General features: G+C 42.5%; 2 protein-coding genes across 2 annotated transcripts in view; both read right to left on the bottom strand.

Annotated features, from left to right (window-relative positions):
- ankrd12 (ankyrin repeat domain 12) overlaps window positions 1–4790 on the bottom strand; it is a 41114-nt gene extending 36324 nt beyond the window's left edge. Inside the window, exons 1-2 of the mRNA XM_083659830.1 lie at window positions 4676–4790; window positions 441–675 (exon numbers count right to left, since the gene is read on the bottom strand). The gene's annotated coding sequence lies outside the window, so the exon portion shown is untranslated. The remainder of the gene's footprint in view (window positions 1–440; window positions 676–4675) is intronic.
- Window positions 4791–5841: 1051 nt separating this feature from the next.
- Window positions 5842–15317, bottom strand: ndufv2 (NADH:ubiquinone oxidoreductase core subunit V2). The gene is made up of 8 exons (XM_083658786.1): window positions 15197–15317; window positions 14510–14572; window positions 11767–11829; window positions 11482–11598; window positions 9348–9516; window positions 8759–8868; window positions 6588–6664; window positions 5842–6034 (listed from the first exon to the last, which is right to left on the bottom strand). Exons 1-8 carry the CDS (start codon window positions 15236–15238, stop codon window positions 5941–5943), a joined length of 735 nt encoding a protein of 244 aa, XP_083514912.1. The 5' UTR covers window positions 15239–15317; the 3' UTR covers window positions 5842–5940.
- Between the last annotated feature and the right edge of the window lie 493 nt (window positions 15318–15810).

The following is a 15810-nucleotide window of genomic DNA, read 5'->3' as shown; positions in this document are numbered from 1 at the left end:
CTTTGAGCCTCATTTTCACCACATGGTACCACAGAGCATCGCCTCGAGCCGATTCTACTCGCATTTGGTAGTACCTGTTGGTTTTCCATCGCAAATAGTACCCCTTCGATGTGCCCACCCCCCACAACTGGCGACTACACATGGAATTATCTGTGCGTATTGGTAAATTCTCATGTGTAGTCGCCAGTTGTGTAACCATAATCATAGAACCTAGGACTCAAGTCGCACCTACAAACTTGATCAGAGGGAAATCAATGGTTTGATTATGAAATTACACTGAGTTATTCACTCTTCAGTTATAAAACGCTATTAGCGCCATTATCCCACTCCTGACACAACGTTTGAACCAGCCAACACTCAGCTTGCCAAATGCACACCGCTGGCACTGTGTTCAAACTGGACTTATTTCATTTCAGTTATTACTTCTGATATTATTTTACCTCAGACACATGGCACACAGACACATGTGCTAGCCTCTGTTCTGGGTTGTTTGAGGGGAAGAGCTGTCCAGGCGGGCAGGGGGAAAGAGCCCAAGGAGTGGGGCTCCGGCTACCTTGGTCGGAGAGGCAGCCGGAGAAAGACGCCGCTACTCCAACCTCACCGGCACCTCTCCCCGGGGAGCAGTGCACCACAGCCGGCTTGGCAAGCCAGAGGTGAGTATGGTTCCCGGAGCCCCTGGTGAGTACGATAGGGTTAGGTTATGTTTTTTCAGTTTCGTCCTTGGTGTGTAAAGACATTTAGTCACAGCAAGGAAACAGATTTTATTTCAGAAGAGGCTGAAGGCAGCAAGACAAAAGACTGCTGAAAAAACGGGACAGTTTGGGAAATCCTACACACAAGGGTAACCTAAACTTCCTGGTACTAGCTACCAATAGCACGCGACGATTCTCTCTGACAAATCAGTAGGGGGGGGAATCACCAGATGCCCACGATACGATACTAAAACGATACTTGAGTCACGATACGATAGTATTGCGATATTGCCGATATTGCGATATATTGAATATTGCGATATTTCGATATATTGTCTAACTCCTTTTCCTACCTTTTCCTTGACCTCACCGGAAGTAAAACATGCAGTGTTTTTTTGTTTTGTTTTGTTTTTGCCCAAAATGTAGGCTACATTATTAAGCTTCTCTGGACTCAATACGCCAGTGCAGGCGCGGACTGCAACATCGGGCGCTTCGAGCAGATGCCCGGTGGCCTGGCATGGCATGGCCTGCAAAAAAAAAAATAATAATAATAATAATATCGATACTTGGCGTCCAAATATCGATACAATATCGTCAGGCAAAATATCGCGCTACTATGGTGTATCGATTTTTTCCCCCACCCCTACCAATCAGTAGTCTGCATTGTTTTCAGATCACTTTTTGGTATTGCTTGAGCTCGCTTGGAACCTCGACAAGAGGTGATACTTGCTCACCTCAGTGCGGTACTTGCCCAATGGAAAACTTAAAAAGGCGAGTAGAGTTGAAGCGAGATGAACTGGTGGTACGATGCACAAAAAGTGGGTTTTGTCTCCCCCTTCTGGCAGTGAGCCTCGAGAGTAGATGTGCTGCATTCATGTGGTCTCGGAACAATTAGTTCCAGACCGTTTCCTTTGCTTTTCGTTGTTTCATTGTCAAATCTGGAAACAGCTGTTAATGTGCTATTTTCTGAGGAATAAAACACATCTTCTTTGTAGCATCCATGTTGTTTCCACGTTATGATTTAAAAGCTCATGAACACACTTAAGTCTGAAGAACGACTTCCCAACTCTAATGCAACCATCCAAGGAGCATGTGAATGCCAGAGATGATGGATTATAGAGACAGTGCATTCCAGGCTCCGCCAATAGTATGAAATTGTATTCTTTCAGTCTCCTAAATGGCAGCTTGTGATTGGCTGTCTCTCCATGTTATGAAACTTCATTGGCTCCTAAAACCTATTACATGCTACAGCGTCAAAGCCCTCGCCGAATGCGCCGAGGGCCAGCTGGCGTGCAGGTCCCCGAAAATGTGACTCGACGGAGCTGACGCGAACAACGCAAGTATAATATAATGTAGACGGGAAGATAACAGGAGAGAGTGAAAGCTATTACCTATTATTAAAGCTATTATAAGTATATGCACTACATTCTCTCCTTGGGCTAACTTCTAGTCTAGTTAAAATCCTAGTGAAATCACACTATTTCCTCATTTTGCTGGGGACTCCCCTGCAACGCCTCATCAAGCTGACATTCGAGTATATAGGTCTAGCTGCCTTCGGTAAGGCTACAAGTCGAGGTTGACGCACAAGCATGTTTTCCGCTTAAGTCTCCTCCGGGCCCGAGTATCTGTTTCGCTACTGCCATGCCCCCTGAGTCAGGGGGCATGGCAGTAGCGAAACAGATACAGGTAGCCTACTCAGTCGCTCCAGTTTGGCTGTAAAACAGTGGATAAATTGTTTTGAGTGTCACACAAACCCCACGAAATGACTATTTCTCCATCAGCATTTGATACATTCAGTCCGATATTTGAAAAGTCTAGAAGAGCCGCACGATTGAATCATTTATCGCCATTCCAGTTAGCAGGCTACCTGGAAGTTAGTCTGACATCCGTCGATGTCATCAAGCTTCTAGCGACGGAGGGTCTGAATCACAAGTCTGAATTCACACGAGACTTCCGGCGGCACCAGGCAGATTCCCCTGGCGTAATCTGGTTGGCTGGGCTGTGACGGAAGTTACGTCATACAGCGTGCCTCCCATATTACAGTCCGTTCAGGGGAACACCGTGAAGAAAGATGCGATAAAAGTAGCGACCAAACAGTAGATAGGCTGCCTTGCAGGATCGTAGTTTATCTCTATTGTCCGAACTGAATGATTTGGAGCAAAGAAGGCAGCCAGAGTTTGCAGTTTTAGTCAGCGTGGTGGTGAAGTTGATGTTTTCACCCAGGTTCTATTTAGCTGTTGCACACATTCTGAATGCACCGCCCAAAAGGTCAGTGGTTGGTCAATTCATGTGTCTGTCACGCATGTTTTTTTTGCCTTGGGGGCGGGCGTTAAACACTTTTGAGAGTTGTGCTCCAGACATAGTTATCATCTACGGCTGGCACTACGAGACTACCTGGAAGTTAGCCGGCTCGGCCGGGCAAAAGTCTCTGGTGCGTATGCTACAGGCCAGCGCAGGAATGTCGCCACAGACGCCAGATTGAAAACTCCAGTCTACTGTGGAATACAGAATTATGTGGCGGTGATAGGCTTAAATTAACATTGTGGGAACTCGTTTGGCAAGAGCTTGAATGTAACAGACATCCATGTATTATGTAAAAGTTACACACTAGAGCTTTAAACAAGATCTATTATATAATTTACATAATACAAATTCCACTGCAATTATGACAATAGGTGATTAAAGTTATTATACTGTCATAAACCTCAGCCTACCTGTAGACTCCCATTTCTGTTTCTGTCCAAATCAGTATACAAGAATAACGTTATAACAGTTGAACACCACCATTTCCATGTAGGTAAATCCTAGTCAAATTTGTATCCCTTGTGGTGTGTGGAAGATTTTCAAATAGTCTCCTTAACGTTAATCCGTGGGACATTGATATAATGGTACGAAAAGTGCGTGTGCTTGTAGTGAAAGCAGTATATACGGAGTCGGACTAGCACCCCAGATTATGGTATTGTCAATGTTGCTTGACGTTTTGGAGGTTCATGGTGGTTGTTGCACGGTCGGCCATCGAAAACAGACAGCTTTTGTATCAGGCAACACACCCCCAAGATGTCAGTCTTTGGTTCGGAGGGACACGCTCCTAGTTATTCCATCTACGCTACCGTAGTTCCTTGTATTCCCTGTTACACATTTTAATCCGATTTTAATGTTATTATTCATAAAAGCGAATTGGGTGTAAACAAATTGTGCCATTTTATCGTGACGGACAATAACGTTAGCCCCTGTAATTTCGATCGTGTATGCCTGCAACGTTTAGCTGTTAGTCGCTAAAATTATCTGTGTAAAGCTAGCTACTATACACGTGTATTATCTATGAGTAACGTTAACGTTACCTCCTTATCAACTTGGCTATGGTTAGCAAACATAACGAGCTAACGTTACGTCCCGAAATTACGTTATGCATAGCTCTGTTGGGTAACGAACTGGGTTCCTTGTGTGACCAACATACCCTAGGTTCAAAACGCTCTGAAACGTTTTAATGACAATATTCAACATGATGAGAACAACACAACCCGAGACAAAAGCCCACTGCAGCCCCTTCACTGCCCTCACAACGTTCCCCCTCCCCAGCAGCTAATCTAGCTAGCAAGCAGCAGCGCGAGGGCTTGCAGCCCCAGCCTCGCGCTGGCTGGGGCTACCCAGTTCACTCTGCTTGCTTCGCCCTCGACATTTGGCCGCGCGCATATTCCTACTGGCTTCATATAACGTTACCGTCTATTCAGAGGCAACGAGTTATTAAATTCACACATGGCTGTAATATTAAGTTAGTGAAGAGAAAGTGCTAAAATGTGTGTAACGCACGTGGCACAGAACTATACCAAGCCCACGCAAACACATAACATTCCATTTTCGCACGCAGTTTACGTCAAGTTAGCTAGCTAACATAGCCTGCTCGCTGTATAACTAGCCAGATGGCTAACTGGGATTTTTCCCTTATTATCCGAGCAATCAAACAAACATTGCTTTATGCTTACCTTTAAATGGATTTGTGTGTTCCCGCCAACTCATTCGGATTCAACTATAGATTATTATTGCGCAATATAAACAGCTATTTCCTAAATATTGGACGTTAACCGTAGCCTACGGCTGTGTGACGTTTATCGCTGGTTTGAAAACATCCCAGTCGTTCGTCGTCCGTCGTCTCCAAGAAAAGCCCAGCAAAACATGCAAGCGCCGTTTTCATTGGCGCAGGAGAGTCACGCGGGCGCTTGAGCCCCACCAAGCTTATAAGGTCTACGTCTGCTGGCTATACATGGGTATGTGTCAAACGATTTAACTCTTATTTCAGCGATGCGGTGTGTAAAACTGCGTTTCTGCCTTTAAGAATAATCTCCGTTGTGTTATATTTCACCGGATAGTTACTTGTACACCATCTGATGGTGGGTATTTAGCGTAGGAATATAGGCTACTACTGAATAGAATGGTGAAGCAGAGAGCAGTAATGGGCACTTGACGTCATCTTTTCCGCTGCTGTGGTGCGGTCAGTGGGAACTTTCTCGAAGATCACGGGGGAGAGGCGGCTCTTGGCCTGCTTGTGAACATGGGTACCGTTTTATCACATATTTATGAATACATGGCCTCGTTCATTTGGCCCATTCACTCTCGCATTCATTGTATCGGCCAGCTTGGAGTTGGTGGCGCAGTGACATTTTGCATCATGGTGGACAACATTGCGCGCCTGCGCCATGGTGCATATGTTGCAGAACGAGCGTGAAGTCGCAAGGGGAAACCGGAGTGGGGGAGGGGCACCGGCTAGACATGAAAAAGCCACTGTCGTGGGATGGAAATGACAGGAGCAGTTGTAGGAAGGGGGCTGTCATTGAAATGAGAAGAATGGAAATGGTGCGACACAACCATCTTCCTCTGCAGCATAGTCATGTCAATGTGTCATGTAATAATGGGTAATCCAAGATGTCTTCAAATGCATTCTGGATCATTATCCACATGATGATACTGTAGAAACATGTCCAATATAAATGTTGCATCCATGAAAGACATTTAGTGATATAAATTTGGTGTGGCTACATAATTATCTGTTTGTAATCAAAAATGCAGTTAATCTCTTACAGTAATACCTCTTTCACTCGTTGCTGGACTCAACACAGTTGTATTCATTAAGTCACACACTGACACCTAGAGCATAGGTACATAAACATTTTATTTACACATTTTGTTTGAGTTAAAACATTTTATCTGGTTTGCTTTTGAATGTGGGAAAAAGCTGATGTGGCAGGAGTCTTTACAGGTCTGCTCTTACACCAAAACCAGGTGCTGGAGGGGGTTCTGTCAAAGAAGTCAGTCCACCTGCCGGCTCACAGGAGAAACGCCCATTCCTGTAGGGGAAAAAATATATTTCTGCCACTGCAACCACCATATATAGGAGGAACATTTAGACAATTCTAAGCTTTAGTCAAATAACTGTAAAAAAAAAAACAAAATAATCTTTGGCTACAGTTACTCAGATCAGAATCAGAATTATTTTATTTGCCAAGGTATGTTTTCACATACTAGGAATTTGTCTTGGTGTGGTTGGTGCTCATGTAACATTGATAAGAACAAATATACGAGACATAAACAAATAAGATATAAAGGATCTATAGAGATTATAAAATTATTTCGATATTAACAGCTATAGACCGTATTAACAGATATTAACAGGATATAAACCAGTCTTGTCAGCTAGGTGAGGTAGCCTAAGTTTGCTGTTTACAGAATATGTACATGGTCAGCGTGCATCAGAGGTAGCAGCAGTAAGTGAGCTTTGTGTTGACCAGGTTTGCAGATAAGTGACTGTCAGAGTAATAAAATATGTACAGATTTAGTTGATCAAGAGGTTTTAAATTTAGACAAATATATAAATGAATCGGGTTGGGCATTTGTGTGTACCTGGGCCCTGGTGGTGGCACTCTGCCTGCTTTGAGTTCATCAATAATATCCTCCATGTCCTTAGGGCTGAGGTCCTCCTGGAAATGAGAAGAAGGCAGGATATTATAGCTGAGCACACTGCTTTTCATTAGTAGACGTCTCATGAGTTGGATTATTGCAAAAGTCTTTGCAGTTTTCCCATATGAAGACATTCTCCTCCAATTAAAATCAATGCTAAGGAGAGAGGGTGAAAGTTAAAGAAGAAATACTACCTAATCTAAACAAGAGCAACTTAATGACGATCATAGATAATTCTAACAAAAACTTTTTCGGATGTGAATGTGATATGGAAGCAGGGTTAACACTGCCAGTCAAAAGCTATGAGAATTCCTCTGATGATATTACCATAATTTAAAATTTACATTCTGGCCAGGGATATGAAATGCAGAGCTCCAGATGAACTTTTCCCTGTAGTTGTTTTTTAGTTGGCGTCGCTATTTTGGTCCAGGCACTGCTTCACAAATGAGTATGTTGCCCATTGAAATTAATGTTCTGCCTGAAATGTGTCATTGTATGAGTGCGATGAATGTAGATATGTGCTACAAACGGTAACGAAGTAGGCTTTAATAGTCAGCGCTGATCACATAGATAGTCAATCTGGGTAGGGAACACCCACAAAATGTTACTACGCTGGCGCGCGAGTGGGGTAAAACCCCCCATATATCTCAATGGGCTGACTCACCAAAGGACGGTGCTGTGGCTCTACACTACAGGATTGGGGATTCTAGAGCAGGTACTTAGATGTCTGTCTCTGTTCAGATGTGCGTTCGTTTACTGCGGTGGTTGAATCACAGATCCTGTCTGCCTGGGCTGGGCTAGCAACTGAGTGGGGAGAATGAGAGGATTTACCCCACCCTGACCACGCACCCAGCCAGCTACCCCAGCGTCTATGACAAGATTTGGGTGAATTCTCATTTGTTTTTAACTCAGACAACTAAGCAGACTTGGTCTACCCAAACATTTATTTGACACACAACCAAACAAATTGCCACAAGCTAATGTTTTACATTTAGTGATGATGATGAATGCACTGTCCTATCTGATAACATTGACGTCTAAAAAAAAATAGGGCTCCGTTATTGCATAGCGCATTATTTTGTATTTTGTAAATATACACAAGGCAGTACTGAATCAGAAATTGCTCCAGTTTGGTAGTCATAAACTCAACTTGATACAGATACAAGTGGTTTTGATAGGAAACATAGCAAAACATAAACTGTAGCCAAATTATTTTGTTGGGATACTGAGGTTTTATTTTAGAGATCAAGTGTGGCAGAGAGCTACTTTGTGTGTACTTTCTGCAGTGACATAATGAAGAGGAGAGAATGAATATCAGGGCATGTGAAACTGATGATTTAATTAATGCATTAACCAAAGTTATGTTCATGTTCAGCAGTAATTATTTATACCCAATGCCAAACAATGACACAATACATCACTTCTACCATCGGTTGTTAACATGGCTTCCATGCTCTCTGCCCCTAAACCTCACATCTCAGCAATTTGTGTGTCATAGAAAACCTCTCTTTCCAATTTGTATTTACCTTCATTGGGTCATTCATGTCTGCTCAAATTATCATTACGATATTTTCAGCAGCAGCTGAATACAGAATTAGAATTCAGGTAATTTTGCTACAAATCCAAAAGGAATCTTTCCATATCACCTGTGGCTGATCATGTAATGTTGACTTAAGCTTGCTTAAATCATGGCTGAGCAGATTACCCCCAGAGAGACTATTATTAACTTCAGAAGGATAGATTATTATTCACGTGCTACAGTTTCAACCTTTGCATTAATTTATTTAAAGCCGGGCACACATAGACTGTTCCACACCAAAGTGAACCCAGTTCAATTCAATGATTTTCTGCTTTGGCGTGTGTGGGGTCAATACATTACTTTACTGCAATTTTAACTAGCAAATTCCAGTTTGAAGGTGTTAGCCAACTACTAGTTTGGTTGGACCGCATAGGATGCCCGTGAAGAAATTAAGTGACGCTACTGAAAAGGAGTCGCAAAATGTATTCTCGGCAGGCAATCGCTGCAAAAGTCATCTCAAGCTTAACCTAATTATGTTAATTTGCTTATCCTGTTCAGTTAGGAAGCCATCTGCACAGAGTAGTCAAACACTCACATAATAGTTGTCATTGATCTGGACCATTGGAGCATTCACACAGGCACCCAGGCATTCTACTTCTATTAGGGTGAACATCTTGTCTGGTGTGGTCTCTCCAACCTTGATACCTGTGGAAACACAATTAAAGACATGCTATATGTTCCGCCTAATCTACTTTGAGGAGGAGCAGATTGGGTTACTGAAACTACCAACACGGGGCAGTGCCACCTGACATTACACTGACGTAACACAATATGTGAACCATAACAAAAGTGTCGCCTCACTATTTGGTTGATTAAAATAACACACTACTATGAGCTCGCTCTATTAGATGCTACACAGTTTCAATCGGTTACTTGTCTTGCCAGTAAAATTCTCCTGGCTGGCTGGCTTGAGTCCAGACTTGCACTTCTCCTTATTTGCTTAGGCGTAACTGCCACAGTACACACACTGTGTTGTTTGAATAGCATTGACAACTGTGTATTTACATGTTTGTTCCCAATTGTTGTTTATCTCAAATATACACAATAAAAAAAGATCTGCTCTCATAAACCGCTGCATCTCTTTCATTGGGGTCCCACTCTCAAATGGACGATCGCCCTCTTACCCAGTTTGTTTTGGAGGGTCTCCAGGATGCTGTCCGAGTTGCAGAGCATGCAGGGTGTTGTTGTGCAGATCTGAATGAAGTACTTTCCCACCGGCTGGCGCAGGAACATGGTATAGAATGTCGCTACTTCATACACTCTCATTGGAGCGACTTCCAGCACCTCTGCCACCTGAAGGAGCATAATACAATAGTATACAATACATTCAAATTAGGTTTTCTTAACTTAAACGGTACTGAAGAGATGTAGAACACAGGGTTTTCCCTGGCTTTTTGGAGGGCTTAGGAGCTGTGTCGCTGGGCAGGGGGGATGGGGGGTTACTGGTTAGGGTTAGAAAAATTCATGTTTTTCAACAAAGAAAGATGCAATTTCACATCATTTTGGACGATTATTATTACCATATCTGTGTACAAACATTTGGAAAAGTCAGAGCAGATAATAAATAAATAACACCCAAAAAGTTTAAACATAAAACTTGCTAAAGTAGTCCACTGGGGAGGCGTCCGGATAGTGTAGCTAGGTAGATTCCCTGCCCACCAACACGAGGGTCGCAGGTTCACGTCCCTGTGTTACCTCTGGCTTGGTCGGGCATCCATACAGGCATGATTGGCTGTGCCTGCAGGTGGGAAGCCGGAATAAGGGTATATGTCTTGGTTGCTGCACTAGCGCCTCCTCTGGTCAGTCTGTTCGGGAAGGGAACTGGTGGGAATAGCGCGATCCTCCCACCTGCTACATCCTGCCAGTGAAGCTCCCCGCTGTCAGGTGAAAAGAAGCGGCTGGCAACAGCACATGTATCGGAGGAAGCATGTGTGTGTCTACGGCTCTCCCCGGATCGGCAGAGGGTGGGGCAGCGACCGGGGCAGCAGGGGGAATTGGCCAAGTACAAAGTGGCTTGGGTGCTGCGCCTATGTGTTATAATGGTAGGGAAAAAATATAGTCTGACTTTATTGAGACACTCATCAAGATACATTATGTGCCATTACAGTTAATCTAATCAGGATGCATTGTTTGGTGTTTATAGCCCAATACATTGCTATCATAATCTATTCATACAGCTTTCTTCAAAACCTTCATATGAAGTTAATTAGTTAATTACATCTGCATTTTCACTACATTTTGTCTGCACAATGGCCTGCCCTTTGGTACAAAAATGTCGAAGGAGAATTTCTGTATTTTTCAACCTGGACCCTATTTTCACATTTTGTTTATGTATAACTATAAGTTATGTGAGCAGAAACTTTTTAAATTGGTGCAGTATTGACCTAGATCGCTTCAGTTGGCAGCCGCCTTTCCCACATGCACCTGCTGCACTAAACACGCTTGTTTTGACCACTGACAGGATCAGATTATTCCATCATGACATTATTATAGAGATATCATTTCAGACGGGAGCTCAGCTTTCTTTGTGCCACAAGGCACTCTGGGTAATGAGGTCATGTTGGTAGAGACAGAAGGTCCTTTTGCCGGAAGTCAGCTGTGGTGGGGCGGAAAGCTGGGCCCGGGAGCTGCCATGTTTGTTTGGGCTAACAGATAGCAGAGCTGAATGATTTTCAAAGTTATGGCTGAATATTTATCTGATTTCGAGAATATGGACGAGGCATTTGAATTCGATGGCCGCCCGTATTTATTTGAGCCAGACTAGCATTATACGGATAGGAAACTGAAGCACAGGGGCAACGGGAGCTTCTATCTCAATGTGGCGGACAGCAGACAGGCAGAGGGTGAACAATGCTGCAAGGTAAATACAAGCACTTTCTCTCTTTTACAAGACAATAACAATCTGAGCCCATGTCCGTTGCAAAAACAAGCTTGTTTAGTGGACGTATGTGCAGGCTGGGAGGCACCAGGGGCAAAGCGGCTGAAGCCATCTTCATCAATACTGCACCAATTTCAAAAAATTCTGCTAACAAGACTTAGTTAGACATAAACAGATATGGAAATAGGGTCCAGGTTGAAAAATACCTAAATTCTCCTAAGCCAAACAAAAATCATCTCATCCCAACACTCGCATAATATAGGGCTGTAACTAGTCCAGAAATATAGTGATGTCTAGTTTTTGTGACATTTTCTGCTATAACTGGCATCATCTACACTGCTACAAAAGGAGGGGGGGTCAAGGGTCATCACTCACTGTACCTTGTTCATGGCAGAGATGGGGAGCCATCCATTTTGCCTCTGGGCTAAATCCAGCACTGGGATGGTGGCTGCTTGTTTGTGTCCAACTGGGTACATTGAAATGATCGCCTCAATCCTCTAAAGAAAGAACAACAAATCCTTCAGCAAGGGTGTGGAGGTCCAGAGAACGGAGAAGCGTTGCATCTCTCCTTTGTGCTACAGCACAGAGTTAAACTGTAAAACAATGTTCATACAAAAACATGACCTGCACAGATATTTACTGCTCGACTCGGATGTCACACTTACCTTTTTGTTCTCCTCTGTGAATTCAAAAGGAGTGTCAGGGTTGTTGTCAGGTGTATCCCTGTGCTAAAACAGAAAGGGGATCATGTTAAGCAACAGTTAACTTTGTGCGAACGCTGTGCACCAAATTCAAACATATTCATATTCAAATATTATTAGCCAGCCATATATATTAAATCCTATTTCTGAGGAATATGATCAAAAAGGTGGATACATTGGTATTATGAGTCAATTTTCACATGTGAACAATCATGTTCAAGTGGGGGCAGTGGGTTTATGAGTAGTATGTATGTAATAAAATATGAATAACTCAACATGTAAGCCAGAGGGGAACAGGTACTGCCATCAGACAATGGACAAAAGCCTCACCACCACACATAACAATTACATAAGTCATTTCTGCATCTGTACACACTGCCCCCTTGTGAGGAGGAAATATCACCAATGTTCTCTTCAAAAAGCTGTAATAATAATAACCTTAAACTTGATGGCCCAGATATCAACGACAAGCTGATATCCCTGGTTGATGAAGTGTATTTAAAATTTTAAAGACAGTTCAGCCAAACAATAGTTTCCCCCAGAAGACAGATCAAACACGTCATCATTACCATCAAGGGACTGTAACCATGGCATGTTTCCATTACATGAGCATATCACCCGTGATGTTTTTGTCAAACAGAATAACTCTGAAAGGCTCCATCAGCTGCCTCATTGGATAGATTAGGAGCTTTTAACAGACCAATAGGTTAGGATTTATTTCAACTAATACTGAGGTTGCCAAATCACCTGAATTATGTTGATCATCTGTTTAATCATAATAATTGTTTCATTATCCAAATTTGCACATACTTGACTTGATGGGGGACTTCGTACTCGTATAGCTCACATTAGACAGAATTTAAAAATAAGAATAATAATTAGGAAATAGGTATTTTTTCTTTACAATATGTAAATTACTTTGTTAGTGCCTGACTGATTGCACTGATAGGAAGCTATGGATTCATTGATAGAAAAAATTCAGAACTATAGATTCTAGACAATACTGCACCTTCTTCTAAGCGTTTTGAAATAAAACATCACAAGGGGGGGGGTCTAATTGACTAGCAGTGATCCACGCCAGTCTTTTTTTTGTGTGTGCATATATATATATATTCAAGTTTATTCATATATGGAAAAAAATTGTTTTTTGCATGTTTTTTTTGTGGGGGCTTCCTATTTGGAGGAAAACCCAGGGGAGCACAGGGAGAACATGCAAACCCCCCTGGTCCGTAGTCACTGAGGACATGGGGATAGGGACACACCCTCAGTGCTCACAGCATCCCAGGCAGCAATCAAACCCAGGACCTTCTTGCTGTGAGGCGACAGCGCTACCACTGCGCCACCTCCATGCCAGTCTTTGGGGGCCCAGGGGTACTGCTGGCTTTCTAGCCTGCCAGGTAGTTGAGTGCATTCACATGTTGTTCCAGGTCTAAACAGTCCCTGATCGGAATAGAAAACCAGCAGTACTCTGCCATCCCAGACCCCACACACACACACCGATATACGTATCGTATTGTGTATCTATCAAAAGTGAAAACATTGATATACATGTAAATGCAAGGTGATTAAGCATAGATGTGCATGGCTTATGTTCATAATTGAAAGGCCAGTTACCACCATCAGGTGTGCCTAATCAGACCCAGCCCTATATGAACACCACATGTCATAGGGCCTGTAAAATCTGAAGAAGGCTACGGCCGAAACGTCATTTCATATTAAAGACTCTGCATATGGAGCAAAGAGTGTGCGACACTTATTTATTATTTTTCAGTGATCAGCATCTCCTAAAAGAACCATTGGTGTGTGTTACCCCCCTTTCCATAATTGAAAGGCCATCAAGGGCTCTGATCATTTGCACTTAAACATGAGGAATTTGGCAATTTATAGCGAACAACAGATCTATTGTTTTTCATTTAGATTTCTGGAAGAGCTCAGAAATATATGTAAATTGTCAAATCATATTTTAGTTGCTTTTTGTGAGTTGATGTGGTTGATATAAATCTAACTGATTGTGTTTAAATGGGCATATGATATAATCTCATATCGGTCGCAGACCCCTGAATCGAAATCGTATCATGGCAGACTTTGTGATATCAGCAAATACTGTATCGTTGTCCAAAGAATCAATATATCGTATTTTGATGAAACTTGTGATTCCCACCCCTAGAAACCACCTCACGCCAGCACCCCAGGTCGGATTGGGGTGAAAATGTGTGTGGCGGTGGGTTATGATCCAGGGAAGGTCATGGGCAGGTCATTAAGTCCTGGAACCACCTGGAAACCACCTCACACCCCACGTCAGATTGGGGATGGTGGTGTGTTATGATCTGGGGAAGGTCATGGGTAGGTTGTAAAGTCCTGGAAAACATCTGGAAAGTCCTGGAAGCCACCTGGACACCAACATCATGTCCAGCCAAGCAAAAGGCACAGTTTTATTGCTTTGTGCCTATTTAACCCGGCCAACACCGGGTACAATGCTAGTAAGATAATATAGCACAGTAACAATCTAAATCTTACTGTAGTTCACCACTTACTCCATAAGTAGTTGATTCAGTTTGTCCTAATACTGTATGTCCAGTTTAACCATGAAAGCAATTATGTGGTGCTCACTAGAGATCTAACAATCCAGCCTGACAAATAACTGGTTAGTCTCTGTCCAACCTCGTCTACACATCTGTATGTCTTTTGGCACTGAGAGGTCACTTACCACAAAGATGCCACCGGCTCCAGCACGTGCGGCAGATCGGTGCAGACTCCTGACCTGCCTGGCCTGTTAACACAGAGAGAAACAAAGAAAGCAATATGACATCTACTGTACTTCAATACATATAACAATTCATTCACTTTACTTTATTTTAAGAAGGGCTGAGCAAAATATCAAATAACAATAAACACTGTGTAGTCTGAGGACATGACTGACAGAGGACTGGCCACCAGTGGTAAATTAATTATATTGGATATATTGCCTCAATATCCCATAGAATAGTGAAAATTGTTTCAAACCACACGAGAAGGTAAAACGGACTTAAAACATTTAGCTACTAGCATATTAGCTAATGTTTGCATTGCAACAGTGTAACCTAGCTGCTGCAAACATAGGTTAACCTTTTTTACGTAAAGCGGCTAACATTAGCCAATTGGATAATATGGCATGTTAACGTTAATTCTAAATATTTCGTGCTCATGTTCTTTATGGATTATTCACAATATTATTCGCCTAAATGACCACCTTACGTCTGACAGTTGCAAGGTAAACCAGCTAGCAATGTTAGCTAACGTTAGCGGCCTGCACAGCTTGCCCTTGTGAGGTGTCATAACATTTTGTGCCTAAACTAACACAAATGGGCTTCCAAACCTTAGACCAATTGCAAAAATAATAATAACACAACTATACCGTTTGCGACACAGCAGACCGAATAGCAGCGGACAAAAACATCTTGAAGCGACGTTTGTCCCAGTGTTAACACTCAAACGGGACAGCAATGGCCGACATCAACACAAGCGTTATCACTCTCGATTAAGAGGGTCTGACGTGTGACGCATCGTCAGTCGCAGATCACAACGTGACTCAATCGATCCCAGAGTGAAATTTGAGATCATCAACATGGATGATGCCAAAAAGCTATTTGGACATTTTCGTTATGTAACCACTGGGAGCTAGTAGCCTAGCTAGTTCACGTTGTACGTTTATCAGGAACACATTTACAGTCATCAATCCAATATTATCAATTAGTAAGTTCGTATCATTTTCTTCTCTGCTTTGAAAACTGCAAAAGGTTTCTATTTTGTTGTAACCTGGTAATTAATGTTGTGTGTAAACATTATGCAAGTTTACTGAGTTTAATTACAGTCTAATGTTGGAGGCATCAGCCATTATAATGTATCATAACTCTTAACCAAATGAAAATACAAAGAACTCTGTATCAGTGAAATTGCCTTGATATATAGTATATTTTTTTTAAGGGAGTCACGAGGAGATGTTTTCTTTCTCTCATTCTCTCTTTCTTT

Source organism: Poromitra crassiceps, assembly GCF_964638095.1.
Source record: "Poromitra crassiceps genome assembly, chromosome: 23".
NCBI classification, from domain to species: Eukaryota; Metazoa; Chordata; class Actinopteri; order Beryciformes; family Melamphaidae; genus Poromitra; species Poromitra crassiceps.
This window is presented reverse-complemented; position numbering and strand designations above follow the sequence as displayed.

Excerpts from the sequence above, each read along its gene's own strand:
- ndufv2 (XM_083658786.1), bottom strand. The coding sequence starts at position 15,238 with ATGTTTTTGTCCGCTGCTATTCGGTCTGCTGTGTCGCAAACG. Across the intron at positions 8,869-9,347 it reads GACCCTCCAAAACAAACTGG|GTATCAAGGTTGGAGAGACC; the intron begins GTAAGAGGGCGA and ends GTGTTTCCACAG. Across the intron at positions 6,035-6,587 it reads GTGCCACCACCAGGGCCCAG|GAATGGGCGTTTCTCCTGTG; the intron begins GTACACACAAAT and ends TTTCCCCTACAG.